General features: G+C 43.1%; 1 protein-coding gene across 1 annotated transcript; it reads right to left on the bottom strand.

Moving 5' to 3' along the window:
* Nucleotides 1–132: 132 nt before the first annotated feature.
* Nucleotides 133–27,802, bottom strand: RAB23 (RAB23, member RAS oncogene family). The gene is made up of 7 exons (XM_070777725.1): nt 27,545–27,802; nt 20,942–21,161; nt 18,239–18,324; nt 8,754–8,910; nt 6,726–6,808; nt 5,133–5,225; nt 133–3,352 (listed from the first exon to the last, which is right to left on the bottom strand). The coding sequence occupies exons 2-7, from the start codon at nt 21,094–21,096 to the stop codon at nt 3,213–3,215; spliced, it is 714 nt and encodes a 237-aa protein (XP_070633826.1). The 5' UTR covers nt 21,097–21,161; nt 27,545–27,802; the 3' UTR covers nt 133–3,212.

Genomic DNA, 27,802 nt, shown 5'->3' with positions numbered 1-27,802 from the left:
ATCTGCTAGTGCTTACTGATACACACACGTCCCCTTCCCCAAATACTTCAAGACGAATACATCACATTCAGTTTTCATTAAAAGGTAGGTACTTTTTCACACTGGGGGAAAAAAAACACTCAAGCTCCAGACTGGTTTTATATATTTATATGTCTTTTCATAAAAAGCAGTTACACTCTGAGGACATTCATGGTAGTTTCAATGCCAGCCCAAGTCCACCTTATGTAAATGTCTCTTCTCATGGGAGACATTAATTCTTAATGATAACTAGCAAAGTCTCTTGATTTGTCAAGCTCATTTGCTATCATCAGGTTCACTACGAGATAAAAGATTTTCTGTTCCATCTTTTTCTTTATCAGCAGACAACCAGGTTTTCCTCAAGTTCTCATAGACTCTCAGCATCTGGGAATCCTCCCCTTCCCATTCACGCCAGTTCAGCCCAGGACTGCCTTGTTCACCAGATGACTGCCCGTGGGACCGATTTTCACCGATCAGTTCATTTTGTTTCCAGAAAAACACACCCTAGTGACGGAAGGACCTCAGCAAGTTACCAACTATTTGAAAGGTGTTTAAGAGAAGGCAAGAATCTGACAGTCTTTAAGTTGGGATGTCAGGTCCTGCAGCCAAGTCCAGGATCTCAGAGGAGAGCCCAGCCTGGACTCCGGGCACAGAGGGGCCCTTCAGTGATCCTGCCCACGCACAGCACTGCCAGCTCCGGGGACACCCAGATCAGCGTGCGCTCAGGCCACGGTGGGACGGGCTCTTCTTGGTAATGTTAGTTTCACTCGGTTTTGAAGAAGTACACGAGTGTTGTCAGCTTTGGGCAGATAAAAAGGAAACCATTTCGCTTGATGTAATATAATTCTGTTGCTTCATGTGGGCTATTCTATATGCTATTAATTCAACAGGCAGACAAAGAGGAAAAGGAATCCTGAGCATTCTGAGACAAGGCAACCACACCGCAGCTGAGGACCAGCCACGATGTAGAAAAGCGTATCAGTGCACAGATGCACAGTGTCCTGGGGCCTTATTTCTTTAGCAGCCACGGTTCAGAAATTAGTAGTTATTTAAAAGAATTAAAGGTCTCAGCAAAAAAATTTAGTGTCAATTTTGAAGGTTTTACAAACTGAGAAAGTAACTTGAGACTGATTTGGGGGCCTATTTAATTATTTAAATTAACCAATTATGGTTAGGTAAAATACAGAATTGCAAATTAAAAATTCAAACGTGTAACAAAGATCCCAGTTCTCCTTAAAAAAATAAAACTACATAAGATTATATTACAGATATCAAGGGAACTGCAACCATCATCAGAGAGTACATTTTTTATATAGAAAAATAACAAACTTCTACCCACATACATTTAATTAATGTGAAATAGAACTACAACATTTTATATCATATGATTTTTCTGCTATAAAGACTGTTTGCTGAAAAATATATTTTGTGCAAAAATTAAAGGGACTGTATTTCCAGAGAGTAGAAAAGGGAAGATGAATTGCCAGTGGGCACCCAACGTCAGGAACAGGGTTTTCTCCCAACACCTACCCCACTGCCAGCAGTGGGAGTGGTGACAACTGGTGACATAAAAATAAAGATTTTATATTACTTTGAAATAGATAATGCCAGATTATTTCAATATTATGAAAAGCAAACATTCACTCCTGACCATTTAAAGACATGTCCTAAAAAATTCTATTCTGTTCTCAACATTAATCTGGACAGGGGGATGAGGGTGGTGCAGATGGCAGACTTAAAAAAAAGAGAAAACATATAAAAGGAATATATAAGACATTATGCATTTAGTACAAATAATTAAAAATGTGACACACTTTCTAAGAAAAGTTATTTCACATATTTTTAAATCCTGTAAAGACCAGGTATATGTTGCAAGGGGTTAAAAACAAGTCATCGATGAATGATAACCACTTTTAGTACAGTTCATGCAATTATTTATCTGCACTGGAAAGCTACTGTCCAAATCACAAAATGTATGCTCTGCCACAATTACTTTGTATTTGGTGCTGACAGAGCTCTTGAGAAAGTTCTATACAAACTGAAGATTATAGAAATTTTAAAATTATAACCTGAAAAAAACATATAAAAATGTGTAAACAAAAAGAAGCTTTAGAGTTGCAGGGCATTATAAAATCGGTAATGTGGTTTAAGACAAAAAAAAAAATCACCTCTTGTATGTTTAAAAAAACTGCTAGTATAATCCTAAAAGTTCAGAATTGTGTTGTCAACAGCAAAAGGCCCCAGGCGTGGGGTGGCCACGCTGCCCAGGGCAGGGGTCCTGCAGCCGCCAGCTCGAGCCCACCACCCACGTGCAGGGACGTGGAAAAGATCCCATGACCAGGCCCACCTGGGAGGGGCTCCAGCACTAATGCACTTACACGCCTCTTTCATCTACCCTGTTAGAGAGGAAAGCTGCTTTTAAAAGAGATTACCAACAGTATAAATTCTAGTAAAGCACTGAGAATTAGGTATGAGATTTTTGGCACAAAGCACTTTTTAAAGTCAACCTCATTTTGCAAAACATCTATCTGGAATTTCTCATTTGAAAATTAAAACTTAGAACATACACGTAAGTGTGTAAATGGTTTCATGAATGAACAAGTTAGATTCCATGTTTCCTTAAACACTGCACATACCTTCCTTTACTCCAGAACCAGGGATCTGTGTGCACACACCTCCATGTTCCACATATACAGACATCGCACAACTAACATCATAAAGTACACACTAATGCAGTCTGGCAAGATTAGGGCTCGCCTTTCAATATTATTCTTGTAAGTATTCAGAGTCAATATTATTTCCCAGAAAAGCTAGATGACCAATTTCAGAAAAAGAACGCCTGCTATCTTTCCTTGACCCCTAATATTAAAATCTATACCAATATATTTAGGCATTTCATTTATGTGTTTCTGCATTTCAAATTCAGCAAAACCTGTTTTTGATGTTTCTTATATCGTTCCTTGAATAACAGGAGAAGCTTCGTCTAATGTAAAAAAATTAAAATGAGTCCACAGGGCAGTAATTTTTCAGAGATCTTGCTCCATTCTGAAAAGCACTGCAGAATAATGTTTAAGTCTGTCGATTTTCAGACAGCCGATTAGGTGCAAAGTCTGCGAAACATCGTGTAACATACCGTGATAGCTGGACGTGTCTTACTGCACAATGTAATTCCATTTCCTCCTCCCTGAGGCCTGTTAGGGTATGCTACAGCTGCTGAAAGGATTTCGGTTTTTCTTGGTCCTCTGTCTGTTGGGCCTGAGGTTGATGACATCTCCACCATTGAGGGTACTTGAATTCTGACCCAAGTGACTCCCAGCAGACGTGCTAAAGACCCCTGGAAAAAGTGAGGGACGATACAGATGTTGACACTGACGGACTGCAGGCTCACCTACTAGGCTGTGCTCCCGGCTTCTTAGTAAATTAGCCACGTTTGCAAGTATTTACAATATGAAGCTTTTGTTTTCACTTCATCTATTTTTAATAGACAATAAGAGAGTTCAAGTTCAATAAGAACCAGGAGGGTGGCAGTGAAGTCTCTCCCCCTCAGTGCCTCAGAGCCCCACGACACCGCGGGACACACACGTGGGGTCAAGAGCGCATGGAGGCCTTCCTGCCTCTACTGCCCAGAGGCGACACTCTCTGCACATCCCTCTGCCTCTTTTCCGTAACAATCAGTTTTTGAAATTTGAAATCTGTATGATCACTTTAATAGCTTCACTTACTAACTTCACATCATAGAACTTCCTCAATAGCATCTGTCTTGTTATAAGTCATATTAATAAAGACGCCACACATGTAAGAGCTGGCAGTGATGGCAGATGTTTCTGTCCAGGCTAAAACAATGGCAAAATGGTCTGCAGATCCTCAAAGTGATGAGCAGACAAAAGGGATGAACTAAAGAAAAACTTTCAACTGTTACAGTTTTCATTTTGCACTATGAGGGTCCCACAATGTAATCTCCAATCCATGAGCTATTTACCATCCGTGATACACAAGACTCTGCACAGACACTTTGGGCAATACCATGACAGCCAAGACTGTTCGTGCCCAAGGGGCTTACACTCTGAGGGGTGCAGCGATGCTGCAGGACACGACGTTAGGTGTCATAAAAGAGACGCGACGTCCCACAGAGAGCTCAAAGGAAGGGTCAACCACATCTAACTCGTAAGAAAGGACAAACGACAGGAAGGAGGGACTGGGCCCTGGACATACCCTGCACTCAGGTCTCTGATTGTTTAAGAGAAGTGAAGGCCGTGCTCCAGCCAGAGTCAAGAGCTTTGGACACAGACCTCGAAGGATGCACAGTTCCAGACAGAAGATGGGAAGGGGAGGCCATTCTTGATGGAAGAGCCAACATGAGCACAAGAGAAGACTCAAGAAACAGCGGGCCTTCAGTGGAACAGTAAACAAGGTATGTGATGGAAGCAGGCATGAGGCTGCGCAGGAAGGATGGCCCACACGGTCTTCAAATGCTGGGATGTGGTGAGCCTGCACTCAATGTGCTGCACAACCAGGATCTAGCAAAGGGTTCTACTCAGCAGACTGGAGGAGACAGGGTGGGCCCAGGAGACCAGACACGACAGCAGCTTGGCACTACAGCCCGGGCATGGGTCGGCGCACGTGTGGGGTCTGACAGTAGGAACACAGGCAATAAAAAAGGTGAAGTAAGAAAAGTTAAAACAGGTCAGGAAAATGCCGTATGTGAATGTGTAGGTGGGGTGCAGGCAAGGGTCCTTAGGACAGGACTAGTACCTGCCCTCCCAGAAACCCACTGTCCAAAGTCAAGACACGGGCAGGTGGTCCCTGCTCCCTGGCGAGCACGACACTCTGCTGGCATCGCATGCTAAAATCAGGCTGGGTACTAAGCAAGGCGGCAGGAAAGGGAAAAGGTGCCGAGACAGGGCAACTGTCAAGTCAAATAGGAGAGACCTTTAGAAAATTCCTCAGGTAAAATCTTTTAACTCAATATACCTTTAATAAGAGAGCTGATACTCCTAATAATCTCACATTTCTTTAAAGAAATGAGCATACTGTATCCTTTAAGGTAAATATGATAACGAATGGAAAATAAATTTGCCAGGTAAACATGCGGCTAAAACTTTCTGGGTACTTACCAATTTTGTTACTACTTGAATGCATTGATTCTGGATTCTCAGCTATTTGTTGTTTAAGCTTTTGAAGATATTTTTCAGCCAAATATTTAAAAACTGGAATGAAAACAAAACCAGAAGCCTTGCCAGGTCAGTATAATCTATGCACAGAAAACCTGTTATTGTACATCACTTATTATAATATTTATGAAACAAATTTAAAATTAGAAGTATACAAATGAGTTGAAAAAAATTCAACTTCTAAAAATTATCTGAGTAATACCTAATTACGATGGTAATACCAATAAATACACAGTGGACACGCATTTTATTAGTAAAGAAATAAAATAACACTGTAGTCATTGGCTCTTTAAAGTATACCTGAACAGTAATTAATATTCAGCAACACTAATCTGACTCAGTCTTAAAAAGGTGCCTCTTTCTTTAGGTGATAAGTATTACTTGGGACACTGAAGCAACAATCAAGCTGCTGCTAAGTCGCTTCAGTCGTGTCCGACTCTGTGCGACCCCATAGACGGCAGCCCACCAGGCTCCCCCGTCCCTGGGATTCTCCAGGCAAGAACACTGGAGTGGGTTGCCATTTCCTTCTCTAGTGCATGAAAGTGAAAACTGAAAGTGAAGTTGCTCAGTCATGTCTGACTCTTCGCGACCCCATGGTCTGCAGCCCACCAGGCTCTGCCATCCATGGGATTTTCCAGGCAAGAGTACCGGAGTGGGGTGCCACTGCCTTCTCCAACAATCAAGCTGCAATCTAACAAAATAAGTAGCAATTCCAGAATGAGAAAAATAACCATCATCTTCCTCCAATCCCAGAAAGTAGGAAATACAAGTTAAGGGTGCCGTAACTACCTAGTGGGTGTCCACTGCTGTGTTTCAGGACAATGCAGCAACTTTAGAAGGTACGCTTGAAAAACACACATATACACTCACACACAGTCAGCTGTATTTTTAAAGATAAAAAACAGAACAAAAGCCCACTGGAATTCTGCTGTAGAGTAAGAATTATTCAAAGACATTAGTAAATAACTAAGGACTCAAACCCAGAGCAGCATCAAGCCTTTACACTACTTGATGACATGTAACAACGAGAAAAATCCTATTCGCATTATAAATAAGACTTCTAGAACTTCTCTGGTGGCACAGTGGGTAAGAATCCGCCTGCCAATTCAGGGGACACGAGTTGGATTCCTGGTTGGGAAGATTCCACATACCACAGAGCAACTAAGCCTGTGGTCAGAGCTGCTGAGCCTGCGCCCAAGAGCGCACCACGATGAGGGGAGCCTCCACAATGGCCCGTGCAACGCGGCCAGAGGGCAGCCCGCTCCTCACAGCTAGAGAAAGAGCCTGCACAGCAACAAAGGCCGGTGCAAGCAAAACTAAATAAAAACATTAAAAATACAAACATGACTGCGGATTCATTTTGATATATGGCAAAACCAATACGATATTGTAAAGTTAAAATAAAAAAAAAAAATAAAGTTAATCAGACAATCCCCCCTCCCCCCCAAAGTAGAAACATGATTTCCAAACCACACAGAGAAGAGGCATAAGAAGAAAAAACAAACGTCTTGCCATTAGTATTAAGAGGCACTTTACCTTCACTGACATTCAGGTCCTCCTTCACTGAAGTCCTGTAGAATCTCAACTTCAACTTTTTTGCCAGTGCCTCGGCTTCCTCACTACACATCAAGTTAAAAAAAAAAATGCATGTAAAGGTACTTTCTGAGCACTTGTTTTACTACATTTACTGCATACAGCCTGAGGGGGAGGGTCAGTGCCTGAGGGGGGTCAGTGCCCAAGGAGGGGGCGGGGGTCAGTGCCTAAGGCGGGAGGGTCAGTGCCCAAAGGGGGGGTCAGTGCCCGAGGTGGGGGGGTCAGTACCTGAGGCGGGGAGGTCAGTGTCTGGGGGCAGTGTCAGTGTCTGAGGAAGGATGAGTGCCCGGGGGTGGCGGGGGGCGCGTCAGTGCCCGAAGTGGGGGTCAGTGCCTGGGGGGGGGTCAGTGCCCGAGGGAGGGGGGCTCAGTGCCCAAGGTGGGGGGGTCATTACCCGAGGAGGGGGGGTCAGTGTCTGGGGGGGGGAATCAGTGTCGAGGTGGGGTGAGTGCCTGAGGGCAGGGGTCAGTACCTGGGAGGGGGTAGGTCAGTGACCGAGGGTGGGGAGTCAGTGCCCAAGGTCGGGAGTCAGTACCTGAGGCGGGGAGGTCAGTGTCTGGGGTGGGGGGTGGGGTCAGTGTCTGAGGTGGGGTGAGTGCCCGACAAGGGGAGGTCAGTGTCAAGGTGGAGTGAGTGCCTGAGCAGAGGGGAATCAGTGCCTGAGGTGGGGTCAGTGCCCGAGGGGGGTCAGTGCCTGAGGAGGATTTTCAGTTGTCATTGCTCTTGGGGGGTAAACACCAGCCATCTCACTGTAATTGTAAAAGACACTTTTCCATAAAGTCACTAATTCTAGCCTTAGAATAGTTAAATATCACTTTTCTTTATCTAATACTTTAATTTTCTCTCTTCCATTTTTAAAAACACTTGAATTTAATTACACTCCCAGAGTCTTAACTGCATTACCTATTTGACTCTCCTTGGCTACAAAACTACTTTGCTGCCTAAGCCAAAGTCAGTATGCTGAAGTGTCTCCGAGAGAGGACCCCTAATTCTAGTTTCGTTACAGCTGCTGATTCTTTAAAAGGGTTCCCAGTGACTCCTCTGCCCACACTGCCCCTCCCTGTAATCAAGCTGGCCTGTGTCGTCAATAACACAACAGTGTGTGACTCAAGAGTCCCTCATAAGCACCCTAAGAGGCACTGCGGCTTTCCTGCCTTTCCCTCTCTGGGATCACATGCCTGGGACAGAGGCTGCCGCGCCATAAGGACACTCCCAGCTCAAGAGGGGCCTCCTGCCTGGACCCAAGCAAGGGTGCCAGCCTGACAGCAGACCCCCTGCCCCAGTCCAGCCTTCCAGTGACCACAAGGCCCCAGCAGCTTCTTGACAGCAACCTCACGAAACACCCAAAATGAAGCCAGCCAGCTAAGCCACTCCCAAATTCCTGACCCACAAAAACTATGAAATAACGTTCGCTGTCTTAAACCACCAAGTTTTGGGCTAATTTGTTACACAGCATCAGATGACTAATGAACATACCAAAAAAAATAAGGTAAGGTAAGAAAGAACCAGGCAACTGTTTTCAAAGTCAGCAAAATGTTAATAATGCAATAAACTAATACTTACAGAGAGAAATTATCTGGATGCCAAATGCTGTTCACACATGTGAACATAATGGTACTGAGTACACAAAACTGTGAATTTGAACTGCTTACCTATTTAAACTCATCAACATACTTATGCTGGATACTAGAACATATAGAGTTAACACTCATACTCTGTCTAGATTTGACTTCACACAAACAGTTGGATTGAGTTGCAAGGACCTAGAACTCTAAAAGGGCCTCCAAAATGTATTCCTTTAATTTTCTTTACTTCTGATTCAGAGTGAACTTGTTTAAACTCAAACCAGTCACACAATAGCTCACAGAAAATTTTAAGTATAAACCTGTCTTTTGTAAGTCTATACAAAGAAATAAAATAGGTTTTATCTTTCTAGAATTACCACCACCCCCTCAACAATGGCCACCTTACTTCTTTATACAGGAGTCATCCAGGAGATCGATCTTGTTTTGTACGAGTGCAGTTGGTATGTCTCCAACTTCAGCCACCACTTTCTCTCTCCAACTGGAAATGGCTTCAAAAGATTCCCTGTCTGTGGTAGAAAATACAAGCACACAAGCCTGGGCTCCTGTAAGGTCACAAAATAAAAATGTTATTTACATTAATGAAACAGTCCTATGCAGGGTGCAGGCAACTTTTATGTACTCAAAATGATTTTTATGTAAGTAATGTTGAACTCATCTTTGTAGCATTGCTTATTTTTTTAACATATAAACTCTATTTTCCATTTCAAAGAACCAATTTTTACCAAGAACAGTGGTTCTCAAATTTGTACATCAAGGTGCCCTCAAAATTATACACATTCCTTGTGAAATACCACAAAATACTAATACGTTTAATGATACAATAAGAGCCAGAGAGAACAGTAAACTAGCCCTGAATAACAGGCTGTTGCCAAATTCTTCCTGTTAATCCCTGTCACTTTTTTCTTAATTTTCTTCAGTGCAGATTTAAGAAAAAGCACAATTTTCTCATTCTATTTACTTTCAAAAAAATCTGTATTATTTTATTTTAGGAGAATACCAATGATGCTGAAGAACACAACTTAAGAACCAATGCCAGACTTCCCTGGTGGCACAGTGGGTAAGAATCCGCCTGCCAATGCAGGGAACAGGGGTTCAATCCCTGGTCAGGGAAGATTCCATATGCCGAGGACCAAAAAAGCTCAAGCACTGCAGCCACTAAAGCCTGCGCGCTCGAGGGCCCCGGGGCCGGAACACTGACCCCACACGCTCCAACTCTAAAGCCTGCGCGCTCTAGGGCCCAGGGGCCGGAACTACTGACCCCACATGCTTCAACTCTAAAGCCTGCGCGCTCGAGGGCCCCGGGGCTGGTACACTGACCCCACATGCTCCAACTCTAAAGCCTGCGCGCTCTAGGGCCCAGGGGCCGGAACTACTGACCCCACATGCTCCAACTACTAAAGCCCGTGTACGAAGAGCCTGTGCTCTGCAACAAGAGAAGCCACAGCAATGAGAAGCCAGTGCCCCACCAAAGAACCAGTGCAGTGCCAAGAGTAAAATATTTATATATAATAGAGAGGAAGAAAGTTTTAGTTTTTCATCCTGTTCAACTGAATTCCCATAGCATACTTACTGACAATATTTTAATCATCAACTATCATATTAGGTTATAATATCTAATTTTAAAAATAAGCAGCAATCTTCTGGAAGAGGGTTTTGACAAATGATTAGCTCTTGAATCAGGCAGCCTGGTAACAAAAGCAGGCGACAAGAGAAAACTCTCCTGAGCCAGAGGACTCCTCATTGCTGCGCCTTCCTTCCAAGGCCCTCAGGTGTGAGAGTCTCCTGCCACTCAGAGGCCAGACACAAACACAGGGCTACCAGGACACTCTGAGGCCAAAACAGAGTTGCTCATCCCCTGAGGGAATTTGGTAGAAAGCCAAAGAACAATTAATGAAGGAAAACATGGCACTTCACTATGGCTGAAAAGCAGATGCTTCCCTTCACTACCACAGGCTTGAAACCAAAGAATAAATCAGTTATGCAAAACTCAGGGCTAGGGGACAGGCAGACTGATAAGACACACCCTGAGACTTTCTCAGAATTGAAGGAGAAAGAGACTGAAGCAATCACACTAGCATACTGGACAATAAATTTATGTTTAACCCTCATATTTACTTAAACTATAAATAGAACATTATTTACTCATACTTTAAGAAACCATTCTTTGTTAATAAAATTGTTAGCTTTAAACATAGACTTTTATATCCAGTCAAGTATCATTTAAATTTGAGGGTCCAATAGGGTATTTCCAAGTACACAGGCTCTCAGTCACAAAAAACAAACAAACACACACTCAGAGAAGTATGTAAACAAAACAAAAACAGCCAACAAACAACAAAAATCTAAGCAGACAGCACCACAGATAAGGGCAGTAAGGATGATTAACTAAGAAAAGCACAATTTTGTTTTTAAAAAATCAAGGATCAAAGTATAAAAGTCTGTCCATAAAACAAAATTCTTTAGTGGGGGGCTGTGCGGAGAGAGTCCCCAGGACTGGGAAGGGGCACAGTGCCCGCTGAGGAGGAGGAAGAGGGATCTGGACTCGATTCATCCACAGGGAGGTGGGCGCAGGAGAGCTGGGGGTCCCCCCTCACCTCCAGCACTGGCTGCAGGGGTGCTCGTCTGCCCAGGCCTCAGAGGACCCCTGCTTTAGTGCACCCAGTGAGGCCTTGACGCCTGGGGAGGAGGGGGGGAGGGTAAAAACCTCAGCTTGTCTCCCCAGCCCCTAACTAGGGTGGGCACCCAGCTGCCCGCAGCAGTAACCGGCTCATCACTGCACCCTCTGTGGATAGCTCTCCTTCCTTCCCTGGCTTCTCACTTCTACACCCCACACCCATCCCGTGTGTGTGGGGGGGTGGGTGTGTGTGTGTGGAGGTGGGCTGTAAGCCTAGACAGAATCTTAAGCTAAAGGGAATCACCCTAAGAATAAAAAGAATGTGTGACTATCAAACCAAAGGAGCAAAGTAGAATTATCCAATTTTAAATGAGAAACTACCAAACAACTGAATAGCCCTCAGTTCAGTTCAGTTCAGTCACTCAGTCGTGTCCAACTCTTTTCGACCCCATGAATCGCAGCATACCAAGCCTCCCTGTCCATCAGCAACTCCCGGAGTTCACTCAGACTCACGTCCATCGAGTCAGTGATGCCATCCAGCCATCTCATCCTCTGTCGTCCCCTTCTCCTCCTGCCCCCAATCCCTCCCAGCATCAGAGTCTTTTCCAATGAGTCAACTCTTCTCATCAGGTGGCCAAAGTATTGGAGTTTCAGCTTTAGCATCAGTCCTTCCAAAGAACACTCAGGACTGATCTCCTTTAGGATGGACTGGTTGGATCTCCTTGCAGTCCAAGGGACTCTCAGGAGTCTTCTCCAACACCACAGTTCAAAAGCATCAATTCTTCGGTGCTCAGCCTTCTTCACAATCCAACTCTCACATCCATACATGACCACAGGAAAAACCATAGCCTTGACTAGACGAACCTTTGTTGGCAAAGTAATGTTTCTGCTTTTGAATATGCTATCTAGGTTGGTCATAGCTTTCCTTTCAAGGAGTAAGCGTCTTTTAACTTCATGGCTACGGAAAACCCAAAAAGCTAAACAAACAAAAAAAAAGTCCTTTCTAAAAGACACAAAAAATAAACTAAAAGAAGACTCTTACAGAATTGTGACTGAGGCACTGACAAAACAAATGGCAAATACCAGATTCCAAAATGTGTGTGAGAAGATTGTTATTTGCCAAACATACAAAGAAAATGGCTACAAATCTATTATACAAGTCTGGAACTCCCTTAAGCTCTTCAAGCATTTTTTAAGAATTGAGAAGAAGTGGAAAGGCAGGAGATACTCGAAGGATTTCCTTAAAGAAGCACTGCCCGCATCCAAGCTGATGGGACCAGCAGAGAAGGGCCACGTCTGCGGGGTGACTGTGCCGCACCAACAGCAGGACCAGCAGCACACGAGGGCCTCACACGGGCAGCGGTGAGCCACGTCCCGGACGGAAGCCCGCGCAGGGTCACTGCAAACCATGTCCAGCAGGGCCACTTCGGGGCACTGGGAGCTGGCACCAGGGGAGATGGCAGTGCAGCGCTGACTCCCACAAAAAGGAAATCAGCTGACAGAATCAAGGACACATTTGTGCCCCAAGACCGGGAAGCACCGAGGAAGCCAGGACGAAGTCCCAGAGAGAGAAGCACCTGCTACCATCGGCACACAGAGGCCCTGGCACCACACCACCCTGCCACCCTGCTCCGTGCCCGCTCCAGGGGCCTCAGGGCCTGGCCCGCTTGGGAAGAGCTGGGAGTGAAGCCATCCGCATTCCCCTCCCAGACCACAAGGCCTGTCCCAGAGAAAAAGAGATATAACTTACATTATCTGGCTATTCCTACTACTAATTGAGATATGTTTACAACTAGAAATCACTGAGGCAGCTGAGAAAAATTATTTAAGAGTGACCAGGAGTTGGCCTGGATGGGAGGTAAGTCTGGGAGAGAATGGGTACATGTACATGAATGGCTAAATCCCTTCACTATTCATCTGAAACTATCACGACACTGTTAATCAGCTACACTCCAATATAAAGTTAAAGAAAGAGTGCGCAGAAGAGACATGAGCTGAGGGTATTGTCAAGGAAAGGCCTTTTCCTTCTATTGCCTGCTGCTGCTGCTAAGCTGCATCAGTCGTGTCCGACTCTGTGCGACCCCACAGACGGCAGACCATCAGGCTCCTCCATCCATGCGCACATAAAGAGGGGGCGAGACACAGAGCTGCGTTTCCCTACCTTCAGGAGCTATGGCTCTCCAGCATAACAATTGTAACTATTTTTTTTTAATGTGTTTATTTTACATTGGAGGATGAATGCTTTCTAATATTGTGTTGTTTTCTGCCATATATCAATTATAACTACATTTAATTTTTAAATGACCATAAAAAAAACAAAATAAAATGACCCCATGCTGCTCTCCATTCTTTTTCTTCCTCCAACCTCTGTTAGTGCTAAACATCTTTGGAAAAGTTAATGTTTTAATTTCTCTGTTGTTGACACTGAAAAGCAGCTAGTGTCTTCTATCCATATATTTTACAAAGACCTTTATTTTCCTATTATTCAACGTACCTTCAATACTACCTACCCTAAAAACTGGAGCACTGGAGAAGTTTCTTCAATATCATAGGTAACAGTAAACCACCCATAAATGGATCACTTCTAACAGTTAATAAACTACCTCACTTATGCACAGATCAGAATACGGAGCTCTGAATAAATTTTTGGTGTCAATGACAAGATCACCAATAGCAAGTGTTTATTCCTCATTAACAAGATCATTCCAAAAAAGTCACCATATTTTAATACAATTCAGAAAATACTCTCCAAGATACATAATATGCAGAGTTAATTCTGTCCTCAAACCACTGACAGATACTACAAGATGGTCTGCAGGCCAGTCCAGAGTGGCTGAGGAGCAGGATCAGTGTCACCCGGGAGGCGGCGGGAAAGCAGGCTCTTGGAGCCACCGCAGACCTAGGGAAGTCAGGCTGCATTTTAATGAGCTCCCCAGGGGATTCCTGTGCACAGCAGATTGGAAGAAACACTGCTCTAGAGAACACTGGAAAAGGCCAGCTGGAATCACAAGGCTTTAAAAACACTATTATAGATATTACTAAGGATTTAAAATGTTGGCCCCTATTCTTTTTGACACTTTATAACCTAAAGCACACAAATTATTCAATGAACCAATTTGTCACAGATTCCATGCTCATGTAACTTCAAAACAAACCTGACGTTGCAATCTAATTCTGTTATTTCTTAATTCTTGTGTTTATAATTATAACTTAAAACCAGTTTCTTGTCCAGAGCTATTCAATTTCCAACAATTTATATTCATTTATATTTGTGAAATAAAGTTTTTTTTTTTTTTTTTTTTTTAAGAAAATAAGTGTTTTCTTCTACTTATGTGAGTTCAGTATAGTCGCTTAGTCATGTCCGAGTCTTTGCAACCCCATGGACAGCAGCACACCAGGCTTCCCTGTCCATTACCAACTCCCAGAGCTTGCTCAAACCCATGTCCACTGACTTGGTGACACCATCCAACCACCTCATCCTCTGTTGTCCTCTTCTCCTCCTGCCTTAAATCTTTCCCAGCATCAGGGTCTTTTCCAATGAGTTGGCTCTTCGCATCAGGTGGCCAAAGTATCAGAGTTTCAGCTTTAGCATCAGTCCTGCCAATGCACATTCAGGACTGATTTCCTTCAGGACGGACTGGCTGGATCTCCTTGCAGTCCAAGGGACTCTCGAGAGTCTTCTCCAACACCACAGTTCAAAAGCATCAATTCCTAGCGCTCAGCTATTTATGTGCATAATCTCAAATAACAGGTCTTAAGTCTAAAACCTCATTTCCATATATTTAGTCAGAAGCTTTTTTTTTTTCCTGAGAACCAAGTCACAGTAAAAAACTGTAATGAAAATCTCTTTTATGTTGTATGCAACTTTCTAAGTATGGTTTCTATTGCCAAGGGTGGACTTCCTTAAGAGTTTAAGAGGAGTCATCTGGGGTGCTAAAGACTTCCTAATATGATCTGCACTCTGTTCTAACCTACTGACAAGGAAATCATGTTTCCACATGCCTCACTGTGCAATTAAGCCAGTACTCTAAGAACATAACCACCCCTTGGAGCAACAATCTTGCTGTAATAGGTCTTTTAAATGAATTATAATAATTTTTTTTAAATATAATTTTTATGTATCTTGAATAACACATTTTTAGAATAAAAATTAGTAGGTCATAATTTTTTAAGGCATAGTGTTTCAGTCACTGAATCTCCATCAGAACTCATTCTGCCCACCTTACCTTTTCTCCCTACTCTTTATTTCTGCTTAATTAAATCATCACTGGAATCTACACTAGAAGCAGATGTTACCTGGTGCCAATTGTCATCCTGCACCCCTGCCTCTGAGAACACCTCTCCCTCTCTGAACAGCAGCCTACAGTTTAGGCAGCCAACCCTACCATCTGCCCTGGGGGGGCCACATGTGCAACAAGCCGATTAGGTTAATCATCTTCCTCTAACTTCTCACTGTAATCTGGTCAAAGGTGGTCTGATCAGATAAAAGCTCTGGACTTTTGATGCACAGTTGTGGGAAGTAACCTTGGGTCCCCAAGGATGTGAACAAAGCACTGTAACCCTGCAGCCTAGAGGAAAATCAACATGAGGAGGAACCCCACATTGGGAGGGTGCCAGCCGGGAGATTAGTGAGGCTACCATCCCAACAAAACCGCAACTGAAAGCTACTCCCACTAACAAGTCAACTGACGGTAAATAAGTCAGTGTGAAATCTATTTTCTGCTGTCAGTAGCCAAAAGCATTCTTATGGAGCCTAAAAAAAAAGCATAAAAGAATGTCCAATATGTCAAATTGACATAATGTTGCCACTGTTTGTTCCTTAATTCAAATAGGGATGTGAGGGGAAAAAAGCTAAGGCTTAAGACCTGGCTCAGTATCCACCCTCTGCCATTTTAACAGAGTTGGCTAAAAAAAGTTACATTTTAAGAAAAGCTTTTAACAGATCTATTTATATACTTATGATAGCTTTAAAACGTTAAGTACAGGGAGATTAAATCTGTTTAAAGCCTTCTAGTCCAAATGAAACAAAGGGAAAAGAAATTTGAGTATCACCCATAGTAAATTAAAATGTTCAGTTCAGTCGCTCAGTCGTGTCCGACCCTTCGCGACACCATGAATCACAGCACACCATGCCTCCCTGTCCATCACCAACTCCTGGAGTTTACCCAAACTCATGTGCATAGAGTCGGTGATGCCATCCAGCCATCTCATCCTCTGTCGTCCCCTTCTCCTCCTGCCCCCAATCCCTCCCAGCATCGGAGTCTTTTCCAATGAGTCAACTCTTCACATGAAGTGGCCAAAGTACTGGAGTTTCAGCTTCAGCATCAGTCAGTTCCTCCATTAAGATGTAAATACTAATAATTACGGACTCTCGTTTTAGTTTCTGGCAAAGAATGTCTTTTGTAAACATATGAAAGAGAAATGGATGATATATGCAGAGTACGTCATGAGAAACGCTGGGCTGGATGAAGCACAAGCTGGAATCAAGATTGCCAAGAGAAATATCAATAACCTCAGATATGCAGATGACATGACCCTTAGGGCAGGAAGAGAAACTAAAGAGCCTCTTGATGAAAGTCATAGAGGAGAATGAAAAAGCTGGCTTAAAACTCAACATTCCAAAAATGAAGATCATGGCATCCAGTCCCATCACTTCACGGCAAATAGATAGGGAAACAAGGGAAACAGTGACAGATTTTATTTTCTTGGGCTCCAAAACCACTGCAGATGGTGACTGCAGCCATGAAATTAAAAGACATTTGCTCCTTGGAAGAAAAGTTATGACCAACCTAGATAGCATATTCAAAAGCAGAGACATTACTTTGCCAACAAAGGTCCGTCTAGTCAAAGCTATGGTTTTTCCGGCAGTCATGTATGGATGTGAGAGTTGGACCATGAAGCATGCTGAGCACCAAAGAATTGATGCTTTTGAACTGCGGTGTTGGAGAAGACTCTTGAGAGTCCCTTGGACTGCAAGGAGATCCAACCAGTCCATCCTAAAGGAGATCAGTCCTGAATGTTCATTGGAAGGACTGATGCTGAAGCTGAAGCTCCAATACTTTGGCCACCTGATGCCAAGAGCTGACTCATTTGAAAAGACCCTGACGCTGGGAAAGGTTGAAGGCAGGAGAAGGGGACGAGAGAGGATGAGATGGTTGGATGGCATCACCGACTCAATGGACAAGAGTCTGAGTAAACTCCAGGAGTTGGTGATGGACAGGGAAGCCTGGCATGCTGCAGTCCATGGGGTCACAAACAGCTGGACACAACTGAGCGACTGAACTAAACTGAACAAGTTAAAATAAGAAGTCTGTGACAAACTCGATGAGCCAAGTTAAAAAAATTAACACACGATAATGAACACAGTCTTATGGCAAAAACTGGAAAAAGGGTTATAACCTCAACTGCAGTGGAAATTAAAATATTTTTAGCTACCTGGTCTTTTTCTTTAAATTAGGGACCCAAATGATATCCTTAATGTACAATTGCAACATTTTCTCCTTTTTATTCATATACAAATAAAATCATTTTTCACATTTGACCAGTTCTTTAACTTCATTTTGAAATAATTGTAGACTCACACAAACTTGTCTTATTAGAAATACATAATGGTAATTACTTTCTCAAAAAATAACCACACTAATGAAAAAGTAATACTGGCAAATCACCGTGTTAAAAGCTTAAAAAGAAATAAACCAACCTATTTATTTCTCACAAAAAGAATGCATTATATACTGAGAATTTAGAGAAAAAAGCTAGGTAGGTAAAAAGGGGAATTCTGCCCACAATTTAGTCTTAGATCCTGTCATGGTAGCTCTTTCCTTTCACTTGTACCTCATACTTCTCTGAATTTGTGCAGCCCTGAAAAGGCTGTACCCACACACATTAATGTCATAACAAAATGCCATTTTGTTTGCCGGAGTTTTCCTTTTTCTTATAGTAGTTTCCATTCTCTGACTACATAGTCATTTCCCTGGAGTCAGAGAAGACATTTCATAGTTTCTGACTTACTAGGTCTGGGAATGCCTGTATGAGTCATGTAATTCTAAGGCAGACACAAACAGTCTATAGTATAAAGTATTATTTACCACCCAATGAGATCTTTATAAGAATAAGGGCCTGGGGTTTTCAAAAATACTTTGGAATTAATTTAAATATTCTTAAAGAGAAATCCTTCTATGGGGAACAAAAAAGGCAAAATTCTTTGTTCAGCCAAAAGAACACATCCAAACAGACTAAAGACACCCACAACTTACCTCGATAGTAGGCCTTGGTTATCGCGTCAAACTCCTCCTGACCCGCTGTATCCCATAACATGAGCCTGACGTCTTCGTCATTAACTCTGAAACGAGATGAATTTATTTTATATGCAAAGGAAATGTCTTTATTTTTAAAATCTGGAGGTATTAAAACTACATTGTGGGCTTCAATCTGAAAAAGTCTAAGTGCTTTTAAGTGCTGAGACCATTAACCACAGTGAGAGTAAAGGGTGAAAGACACCCCCTAACGCTGTCACTTTACACGATTTGGAGTTACCTGTTGTGTTTCTTCCTTCAACAACAGTCACAGATAGAGGTGGCTCTAGGACTAGCATCAGAAGGGCCCACACCTGCAGATTCAACCAACCACAGACAGAATATATTTGGAGGGCTTCTCGGGTGGCTCAGTGGTAAAGAAGACATGGGTCCGATCCCTTATCCTGGGAGATCCCACACAGAGCCACTGAGCCTGCGAATCACACTATGGAGCCTGTGCTCCAGAACCAGGAGCCGGACTTCCGAGCCCGCGCGCCACAACCACTGAAGTCACACCCTAGAGCCTAGTGCCGCACATGAGAAGCCTCCTCGATGAGAAGCCCACACACCGCAACTAGAAAAAAGCCCACTCAGCAACAAAGACCCAGCACAGCCAGAAATAAATAAAATTATTTTTTGAAAATATGTGGGAAAAACTCTAGAAAGTTCCAAAAAGCAAAACCTGAACATGCCATGTGTCCGGCAACTATTCACGCAGCATTTACCTTGTATTAGATGTTGTAAGTGATGTGGAGATAATGAAAGTCTATGGGAGCATGTGTGGAGGTTAAATGCAAACACTATGCCATCTGGTACATGGAACTGAGTGTCTGTGGAGGCTGGTATCCACAGGATCCTGGCCTGTCCTGAGAAAGCTTCCTCAGGTCAGCTGCCGCCTCCGGCCAGCCTACTCTAACGCGGAGACCAGAGAGAGAGGACCAAGCAGCTCACCGCGCGGGCCCCTTAACGCAGACACTGACTGTTCTGTGCACCTCCTGTGTTACTCACGGGCAGCAGTCCCTTTATAGAGCCACTGCCAACAGCCAGTCAGCAAGTCCTGAACCGTGGTTCTGAGCAAAAATACCCGGCAAGGGGCCTTCAAGCTCCTGGTTACAACTGCATCAACCAATCAATATATAACTTCTTTTTCTGCATTGTTCTATTTAAAGACACCTTATTTAATATATATTGTTGATTCATCAACTTTGAACTCATGGCCAACAGCACTATTACTGGTACTTGAAAGAAGCTTCTTTAATACATGTGTCTTCTCCACGAGGCACATCACAGCTCACCAGACAGCACTTCAGTTCTAGGCTTGGGGCCGTTTTAAACAGCAAAACCAACAAAACACACAAAAACAGAACAGGAAAAGGCCACTTATGTACTTATGAGAGATGAAACAAAAAGATGGAGGTCGTCCCGTTCAGCCTCAACCAGACCTGTGTGTGCAGGTGACGCAAATGTTTTGAGGCTCTGTACATGTCCATGAATGGGGTCCCGAGTCTGGGGTCGCAAATACATTTTAGCAAGTAGTGAATCCGAACATACAAAGTCCACAAATAATGAGAAGTAACTAACTGCATACTTAAAATATTAACATGGAATCTACAAATAATGAGGGTCAACTATATACTTAAAATATTAATTTGGTCCAGATAACAAGTACAAAAATAAACATCATCAAGATTTAAAATGAATCCTCTTAAGACACCTAAGAAAGGAAGCAAAAACAGAAGTATTTTTAGAAAGAAGGTGAACAGATTATAAATTCAACAATTTTTACAACAATGAACACAATTATCTCTGATGCTAATGTCTGGGACAGTTACGTCAGATTTGTTTAATGTTACTTCTCTGTGATAAATTTTAGTTTGTCTCCTACAATTTAAAATAACCTCAAAAGTTCTCAGGACTAAGGACAAAAATTGTTACTTTGATGTGTTTTAGAACTGGATTTCCTTTTCACAGGCGTATTTAATCCCCTCAAATCCTTCTCTTATTCTTTAAAGTAAAAATAAATTATTAATTCTCTAACTTCTACATAGTCCTGTCCAGTTTTAAAAAGAGAAGATTATACAAACAGATCCCTTAATATATAAGAGATGAAAATTACTGTGAAAGGTAACTTTCCTTCCAAATAAAATTGTGGACAGAAATCTCAGCAGAATCAAGCACTACTTTCTATCTAAGAAGTGCCCACGATGGGACGTCCCTGTGGCCTGGTGGTTAAATCGACTTGCAGCACAGGAGACACGGGCTCAACCCTGGTCAGGGAACCAAGGTCCACAAGCCACGGAGCAACTGAGCCCACGTGCTGCAACCAGAGTCCGTGCGCCACAACTGAGACCCAACACAGCCAAATAATCAATGAAATTTTTTAAAAACGTGCCCAAGGTGCCACCAATAAATATAAAACAGATATAAGTAGAAAAAAAGAGAGAAGGGAGAAGGGTAGCAAAAAAGAAGAAAAATGACAGAGGAAAGGGAGAGATGGAGGAGGGGGGAGAAAGACGGTGAGGACACACGGAGGAGTGAGTGACTGAACATCGCTGCCGCCCGACGCCTAGCGTTTGTGCGGTAACCAGTCACCGTCGTTCCGACACCGTCATCGGACACTGCTCACAAACCAAAACCCAGAGGATAAAATGGCCAAGTACATACTGGATTTGTCGCTCCAAAAAATCAACTCCAATGGTTTTCTTGTAGTCTTTTGTAAAAATGCCTTTGCAATACCGCTGAATCATACTTGACTTTCCAACTGCACCGTTCCCTACAACCACCATCTTGATGGCCACTTCCATATCTTCCTCCAACATTTTTGGAGTTGAAAAGGTTTCTGTGCCAACTTTAATTCCAGGTGATCAGATCTTCTCTCTCAAACCTGTGGTTTAAAATGAAATTATTCTTTTCATGACATAAAAATAAGCTATAATTATTTTATCAAGAAATAATCAAACTGAATTCCAAGAATTTGTTTCCATGATGAAGGGCCCCCCTCCCCACTCTGTTCATCTAACTTAAATTCTATGAAAAGAGAGACAATAATATTCACTTTTGAATCCTTATCAATAGCACAATGTATGACTTTTAGGTAGTGATAAATGAGTAGATTCTGCCTTTCACAAAGATTAGCCGATAAAGACTATGGGCTTTAGAGTTGAGGCCTGACTTAAAGTTGCCTTTTACTGGTTCTGTGCTCTTTGTGAAGTTATTGCTTATCCTCTTCAAGCTTCAGTTTTCTGAAGATATTTAACCTCACAGGATCATTGATTGATACATATAAAGCACTTAGCACAGTGAAAGTTAAGCATTCAAAAAATGGTAGTTTCATACACCAGAAGAAATCCTCCATAGATAGTTAACACCAAATGGGAAACAAATACAAAGTCTAAGGGAACTGCTCATCATCCTCACAAGTGATAATTAACATCCCTAGGTCCGCACCCAAAAGGGTCTTGTGTAATATACTATGCAACCAAGTGACAGCATCCAGCTCTTAAGTTACAGCACTTTAGTATTTAGGTTACAATGAATCCATTACCCATAATCTTACAGCATACTTTTTTTCTTTACTTTCAGACTGCTGCTACTGCTAAGTCACTTCAGTCGTGTCCGACTCTGTGCGATCCCATAGACGGCAGCCCACCAGGCTCTCCTGTCCCTGGAATTCTCCAGGCAAGAACACTGGAGTGGGTTGCCATTTCCTTCTCCAATGCAGGAAAGTGAAAGTTAAGTCGCTCAGTCGTGTCCAACTCTTAGCAACCCCATGAACTACAGCCTACCAGGCTCATCTGTCCATGGGATTTTCCAGGCAAGAGGACTGGAGTGGGTGCCATCGCCTTCTCCGTTACTTTCAGACTAGTTACAGTTATTCACACAATGGAAGCAGTAGTACGTGTACTGTTTGCATTTTAGACTGAATGAACTGTCTAGACCCTTAGAACAGAGGGCTAATTTTTTCACATTTCTTAAAATTATTAATGCTATCCAAGTTCCTACCTACTTAACTATTATATTCTAGCTACCTGAACCAAAAATTCATTTATACAACCACTACACAAAACATGTCTGAAATGTGAAGAGCATTCCTTTCTTTGTCCCTAATGGAGACTCAGTAACTGACCCTAGTGCTCCATAAACTTGCATGATTTAAGAAGCATCTAAAAGTACTTGTTAAAGTACAAGTTCTAGGTCTCCACTTCAGACATAATTAAATTATTAAAACAACCTAAAGTATCAGAACCAAAGAAAGATGACAGAAGCAAAAATATGGATAAATACAGAGAGACTTATCCTCTTGAATGTTCTATGTTACATGTGACAGTTGAAAGAAAAATCATAATACTGTTCGATGTGGTTTTCAATATACGTAGAGAAAACATTTAAGACAATTATTTATATATGGGAGAGAACAAAAGGATGTGAAGGGAGGTAAGGTTTCTATACTTCGCTTGGGCTTGTAAAATGCTGACACCAATAGACTGTGATAAATTATCTACACGGCTAAACAAGTTACACAAAGAAATACTCAAAAATACTAGAAAACATGATAAAACAAAATGAAATTATAAAAACACCATAAAAATATCAGAATGTAATTGACATTTATAGAGCTGTCCACACAACAGCAGAACATTCTTCAAGCACCCACTGAACATGTATCAAGATAGGACATAGTCTAGGCCATCAAACAACCCTCAAAAAAATTAAAATAAAGAGACCACAGTGGGATCAAACTAGAAGTCAGTAACAGAAAGATAACAGGAAAGTCTCCAAGCATTTGGAAACTAAAAACAGATTTCTCAACAATCCATGGGCCAAAACAGAAGCTCAAGAGAAATTTTAAAAATAACTGAATTGAAATAAAATGAAAATACAAAGTGTCAAAAGTTTGTTGGACACAGCTAACTTAGTGCTGAGAGAGAAAATTTACAACACTAAATAGAGTCCCTTGGACTGCAAGGAGATCCAACCAGTCCATTCTGAAGGAGATCAGCCCTGGGATTTCTTTGGAATGATGCTAAAGCTGAATCTCCAGTACTTTGGCCACCTCATGCGAAGAGTTGACTCACTGGAAAAGACTCTGATGCTGGGAGGGATTGGGGGCAGGAGAAGATGATGACACAGGATGAGATGGCTGGATGGCATCACTGACTCGATGGACGTGAGTCTGAGTGAACTCCGGGAGTTGGTGATGGACAGGGAGGCCTGGCGTGCTGTGATTCATGGGGTGGAAAAGAGTCGGACACAACTGAGTGACTGAACTGAACTGAACTGAAATGCTTACCTTAGAAAGGAAGAAAAGTCTCAAAGCAATAACCTAAGGTCCCACGTCAAAAAACTGGAAAAACAAGTGCAAAATAAACCCAAAGCAAGCAAAAGGATGGAAATAATAAAGAGAAGAAATCAATAAAATTGATATAACTATTAGGAAAATAAAATCTGTAACTTTAAAAACTCAAAAAGAAAGCTCCAAGCTCAGGTGATTTCACTGAAGAATTCTACCAAACAGTTCAAGAATGATACACAATCCCCCCAGAATATAGAAGAGAAGGAAACATCCCCTAACTTATTTTATAAAGCCAGCATTATCTTGATACCAGCACCACACAAAGACAGGACAAAAAAGAAAACCAGACAGACAGCCCCTCATGAACATAATGCAAGAATCTGCAACAAAATATGAGTAAATCACATCCAGCAATGCACACAAAGAATAGGACCAAATGGGCTTTACTTGGGAATGCAAGGCTGTTTCAACATTAAAATATCAATGTAACCCACCACATTAATAGAGTAAAGAAGGAAAACCCCATCACCATATCAACTAATGCAGAGGAAATATTTAACATAATTCAACATCCATTTGTGAGAAAATTTCTCAGCAAACTAGAAAGAGAAGGGGAATTTTTCAGCCTGATAAAGGGCATCTATTAAAAAAAAACACACAGAAAAACATACAGCTAACATCATACTTAATTCTGAAAGACAGACTGCTTTCCCCCTTAGAGTGAGAACAAGGTAAGGATGTTCATTCTCACTACTCCGGTTTATCATTAGGCATGGCCAGAGCAATAGCAACAAAAATACACAAAGTGCTTACAGACAATAGGGAAAAACTATCCCTATTCACAGATGACATGGTTGTCTATGGATTGTCCAAGGAATCAAACAAACAATCCTGAAACTAGTAAGTGAATTTAGCAAGGACACAGGATACAAGAGTAACACATAAGACTGAACTGTATTTCTAATATCCTAACAAGGTACAATTTGAAGCCAAAAAAAATTTAAATGATATTTACAATAGCATCCTCCCAAAACGAAATTCTTTGATATGAATCAAATTCAGACACGACTGACTGAATTGACTCAAAGTTGGAGAAAATCATACCACCCAATTTTAAGACACTTAAAGCTACATTCATGAAGAGTGATACTGGCAAAGAGAAAGATACAGAAACCAACACAGCACAGGCCCAATACAACAGAGGGCCCAAAAACAGACCCACGCAAATACAGCCAATTGATGTCTGACAAAAATGCAAAACTATTAAATGGAGACAAGGCAGTCTTTTCAACAAATTGTGATGGAACAACTGGACATTCATATGCAAAAAAGTAAACCTTCCCCTAAATCTCACACCTTATATAAATAATTCAAAATAGATTATAGATCTAAATGTAAAACTTTAATATCTAGAAGGTGAAAACCTTCTTGACCTGGGATTAGGCAAAATTCTTAGACATGCTACCAAAAGATGTACAAAAGGAAATATAGATAAATTAGATTTCATCAAAATTAAAAATATCAGCTCTGTGAAAGATCCTGTTAAAACAATAAAACAAGTTATAGACTGCAAGAAAATAGTTGCAAAACATACCTAACAACTTGTATCCAGAGCATATAAAGAACCTTAAAAAGTCAACATAAGAAACTACCAAATTTAAAAATAGGTAAAAGTCTTGGCCAGATATTCACCCAAGATTATATATGCCAAGTAAGCACACAAAAAGATATTCAACAGCTTTGGCCATTAGTTAAAGACACACTGGGCTCCGTTGCTGCATCCTACTCTTTGCGACCCCACAGACTGCAGCCCACCAGGCTCACATTCTGTCCATGAGATTTCCCAGGCAAGAATACAGGAGTAGGTTGCCATTACCACTATATGCCTATCAGAATGGCTAAATTAAAAAATCTGACTACACCAAGTGCTAGACAGGAAGTGGAGCAACTGCAACTCTCACATTTTGCTGGTGAGAATGCAAAATGATAGTCACTCTGGAAACCTGTGTGACAGTTTCTTATAAAGTTAAACATACTTTATGTGATCCTACAACACTAATCGTAGCAGTACCCTAGAGAAACAAAATGGCAACCCACTCCAGTGTTCTTGCCTGGAGAATCCCAGGGACGGGGGAGCCTGGTGGGCTGCCATCTATGGGATTGCACAGAGTCCGACACGACTGAAGCGACTTAGCAGCAGCAGTAGCATGAATTTCCCTTGACTGGAAAGTCTTAAAACTCCTATGGTAAGTTTTCTCTCTTTTACTTTCCAAAAAGCCCCACAAACATTTGGCTGATGACAGGCAATGGCAACCCACTCCAGTACTCTTGCTTGGCAAATCCCATGGAGGGAGGAGCCTGGTAGGCTGCAGTCCATGGGGTCGCTGGGAGTCAGACCCGGCTAAGCGACTTCACTTTCACTTTTCACTTTCATGCATTGAAAAAGGAAATGGCAACCCACTCCAGTGTTCTTGCCTAGAGAATCCCAGGGACGGGGGAGCCTGGTGGGCTGCCGTCTCTGGAGTCGCACAGAGTTCGACACGACTGAAGCGACTTAGCAGCAACAGCAGCAGCAGAGAAACAAAAACTGATGTTCACACAAAAACCTGCATAGGAATGATTACAGCACCTATAGTCACCATAAACTAGAAACAATCCCACGTCCTCCAGCGGATGCATATCCATCCACCAGAATACTACTCAGTAAGAAAAAAGGATACATTGATACATGCAGCAACTTGAAGGAATCTCAAAGGCATTGTACTGAGTGAAAAAAGCTTACATGTTGTATGATTCCATTTACATGACATTCTAGAGAAGATCAGTAATTGCCAGGGGTTGGAATAAGGGGGAGTTTATGAGACGAAAGACAGCATGAGTGGTTGGAGGTGACAGAACTGTTCCATATTCTATTATGGTGGTTACATGAATCTAAAATTCACAGAACTGCACACTCCCCCAAAAAGTCCACTTTATCACATGATAACGTTTAAAAGAATAAAATATAAAGAAAAATAAGTGGAATTAGATCTTAACACAGGCAGTCTGACCTTTGTGATTATCATCAGCCACTCACTTCTCTACAGACTAAAAAGAACACAATCAAGTTCTTAGAAAAGTATCATTCTAAGTATAATACCTTAAAAGCTTGACAGTAATACTGTATATGTGTTCTATTCCCAAGTTTAAGTTTACAATCCACAGCAGTCCAATACATTAGAAAAGGAAGAGTTAACTCAATGATTAAAACAGTCGTTTTTCCATCACTGCCTGTACTTCAACACATGTTATGATTATACTTAAACACGGAAAACCTCAGGTTCACTGAAGTTACCTGGAAGATATCCTGACCTGTATGAAATCTAGAGACGTAAACAGTCCTTCTCAGACTGTAAAGTCACTTGCCCGGGCCGTGACAGTGAAGCTGTCCCCCATCACATCCTAAGGGTCCCGAGCCTGGGTCCCCATGGAAAGTGACTGTGCGGCGCCCGGTGTCAAGGGGAGCGCGCAGCCGGTTCATCCGTATTCCAGGAGCGCCCCGGCAACACCCCGGGCAGGGTGCGGCCGGGCAGGGAGGGGCCCGCTGCCTGGACCCGGTCTGGAAGCCAGGGTGGGCTGGGGCCCTTTCCCAGCCATCCCCGACCGGCACTGAACGGCCCGCCACGTCCAGGGAGACCGGGGCGGGGGGAGACGCGGGGGCCAGGGGAGAGCGGGGAGAAGAGAGAGCGGGGAGACGAGGGAGCCGGGGAGACGCGGGGCGCCAGGAGCGCGGGGAGACTGGGGCGCGGGGAGGGGCGGGGAGACGGGGGCCGGGGGGCCGCCGCCGGGCCCGGGCCCGCGCTCCAGGCGTGCGCGCGGCGGCCGGGTGGGAGCGAGCGCCCGGCTTGGAGGCCCCGCCGCGCCCCTGCGCAGGCCCCGGGCCGCGACGAGGGCGAGGAGTGCGGCCGCCGGCCCGGGCGCGAGCCGCTACTCACCCTCCCCGCGCCGCCCGCCGCCCGGTGCTACAGCTCCTCCGGGGCGCGGCGCAACCGCCGCCTCGCCGCGTCCGAGCGCGCCGGCCCCCGGCTGGGCGTCCGGCCGGCTCGTGCCCTCTTCGCTCTTTAGGGGTGACTGTGATGCTTCGGGAACTTTACTGGCAGCAGGGCTCGGAACGGGTGGTGCTCAGTACCTCGCCGGGAAGGGCCGGGAGCGGGCGCCCAGCCTCCGCTCAGCCCGGCCCCTCCGCGCTCCGA

The sequence above is a fragment of the Bos indicus genome, chromosome 23, assembly GCF_029378745.1.
Source record: "Bos indicus isolate NIAB-ARS_2022 breed Sahiwal x Tharparkar chromosome 23, NIAB-ARS_B.indTharparkar_mat_pri_1.0, whole genome shotgun sequence".
Classification (NCBI taxonomy): domain Eukaryota; kingdom Metazoa; phylum Chordata; class Mammalia; order Artiodactyla; family Bovidae; genus Bos; species Bos indicus.
The sequence above is the reverse complement of the archived record's forward strand: the minus strand, read 5'-3'. Positions and strand labels throughout refer to the sequence as shown.

Bases quoted from the DNA above. Each gene is read 5' to 3' on its own strand.
- RAB23 (XM_070777725.1), bottom strand. From the start codon at position 21,096: ATGTTGGAGGAAGATATGGAAGTGGCCATCAAGATGGTGGTTGTAGGG. The intron at 8,911-18,238 runs GTAAGTTGTGGG...GTGACCTTACAG, and splicing joins AACCAAGGCCTACTATCGAG to GAGCCCAGGCTTGTGTGCTT. The intron at 3,353-5,132 runs GTAAGTACCCAG...CACTTTTTCCAG, and splicing joins TTCAAGTAGTAACAAAATTG to GGGTCTTTAGCACGTCTGCT.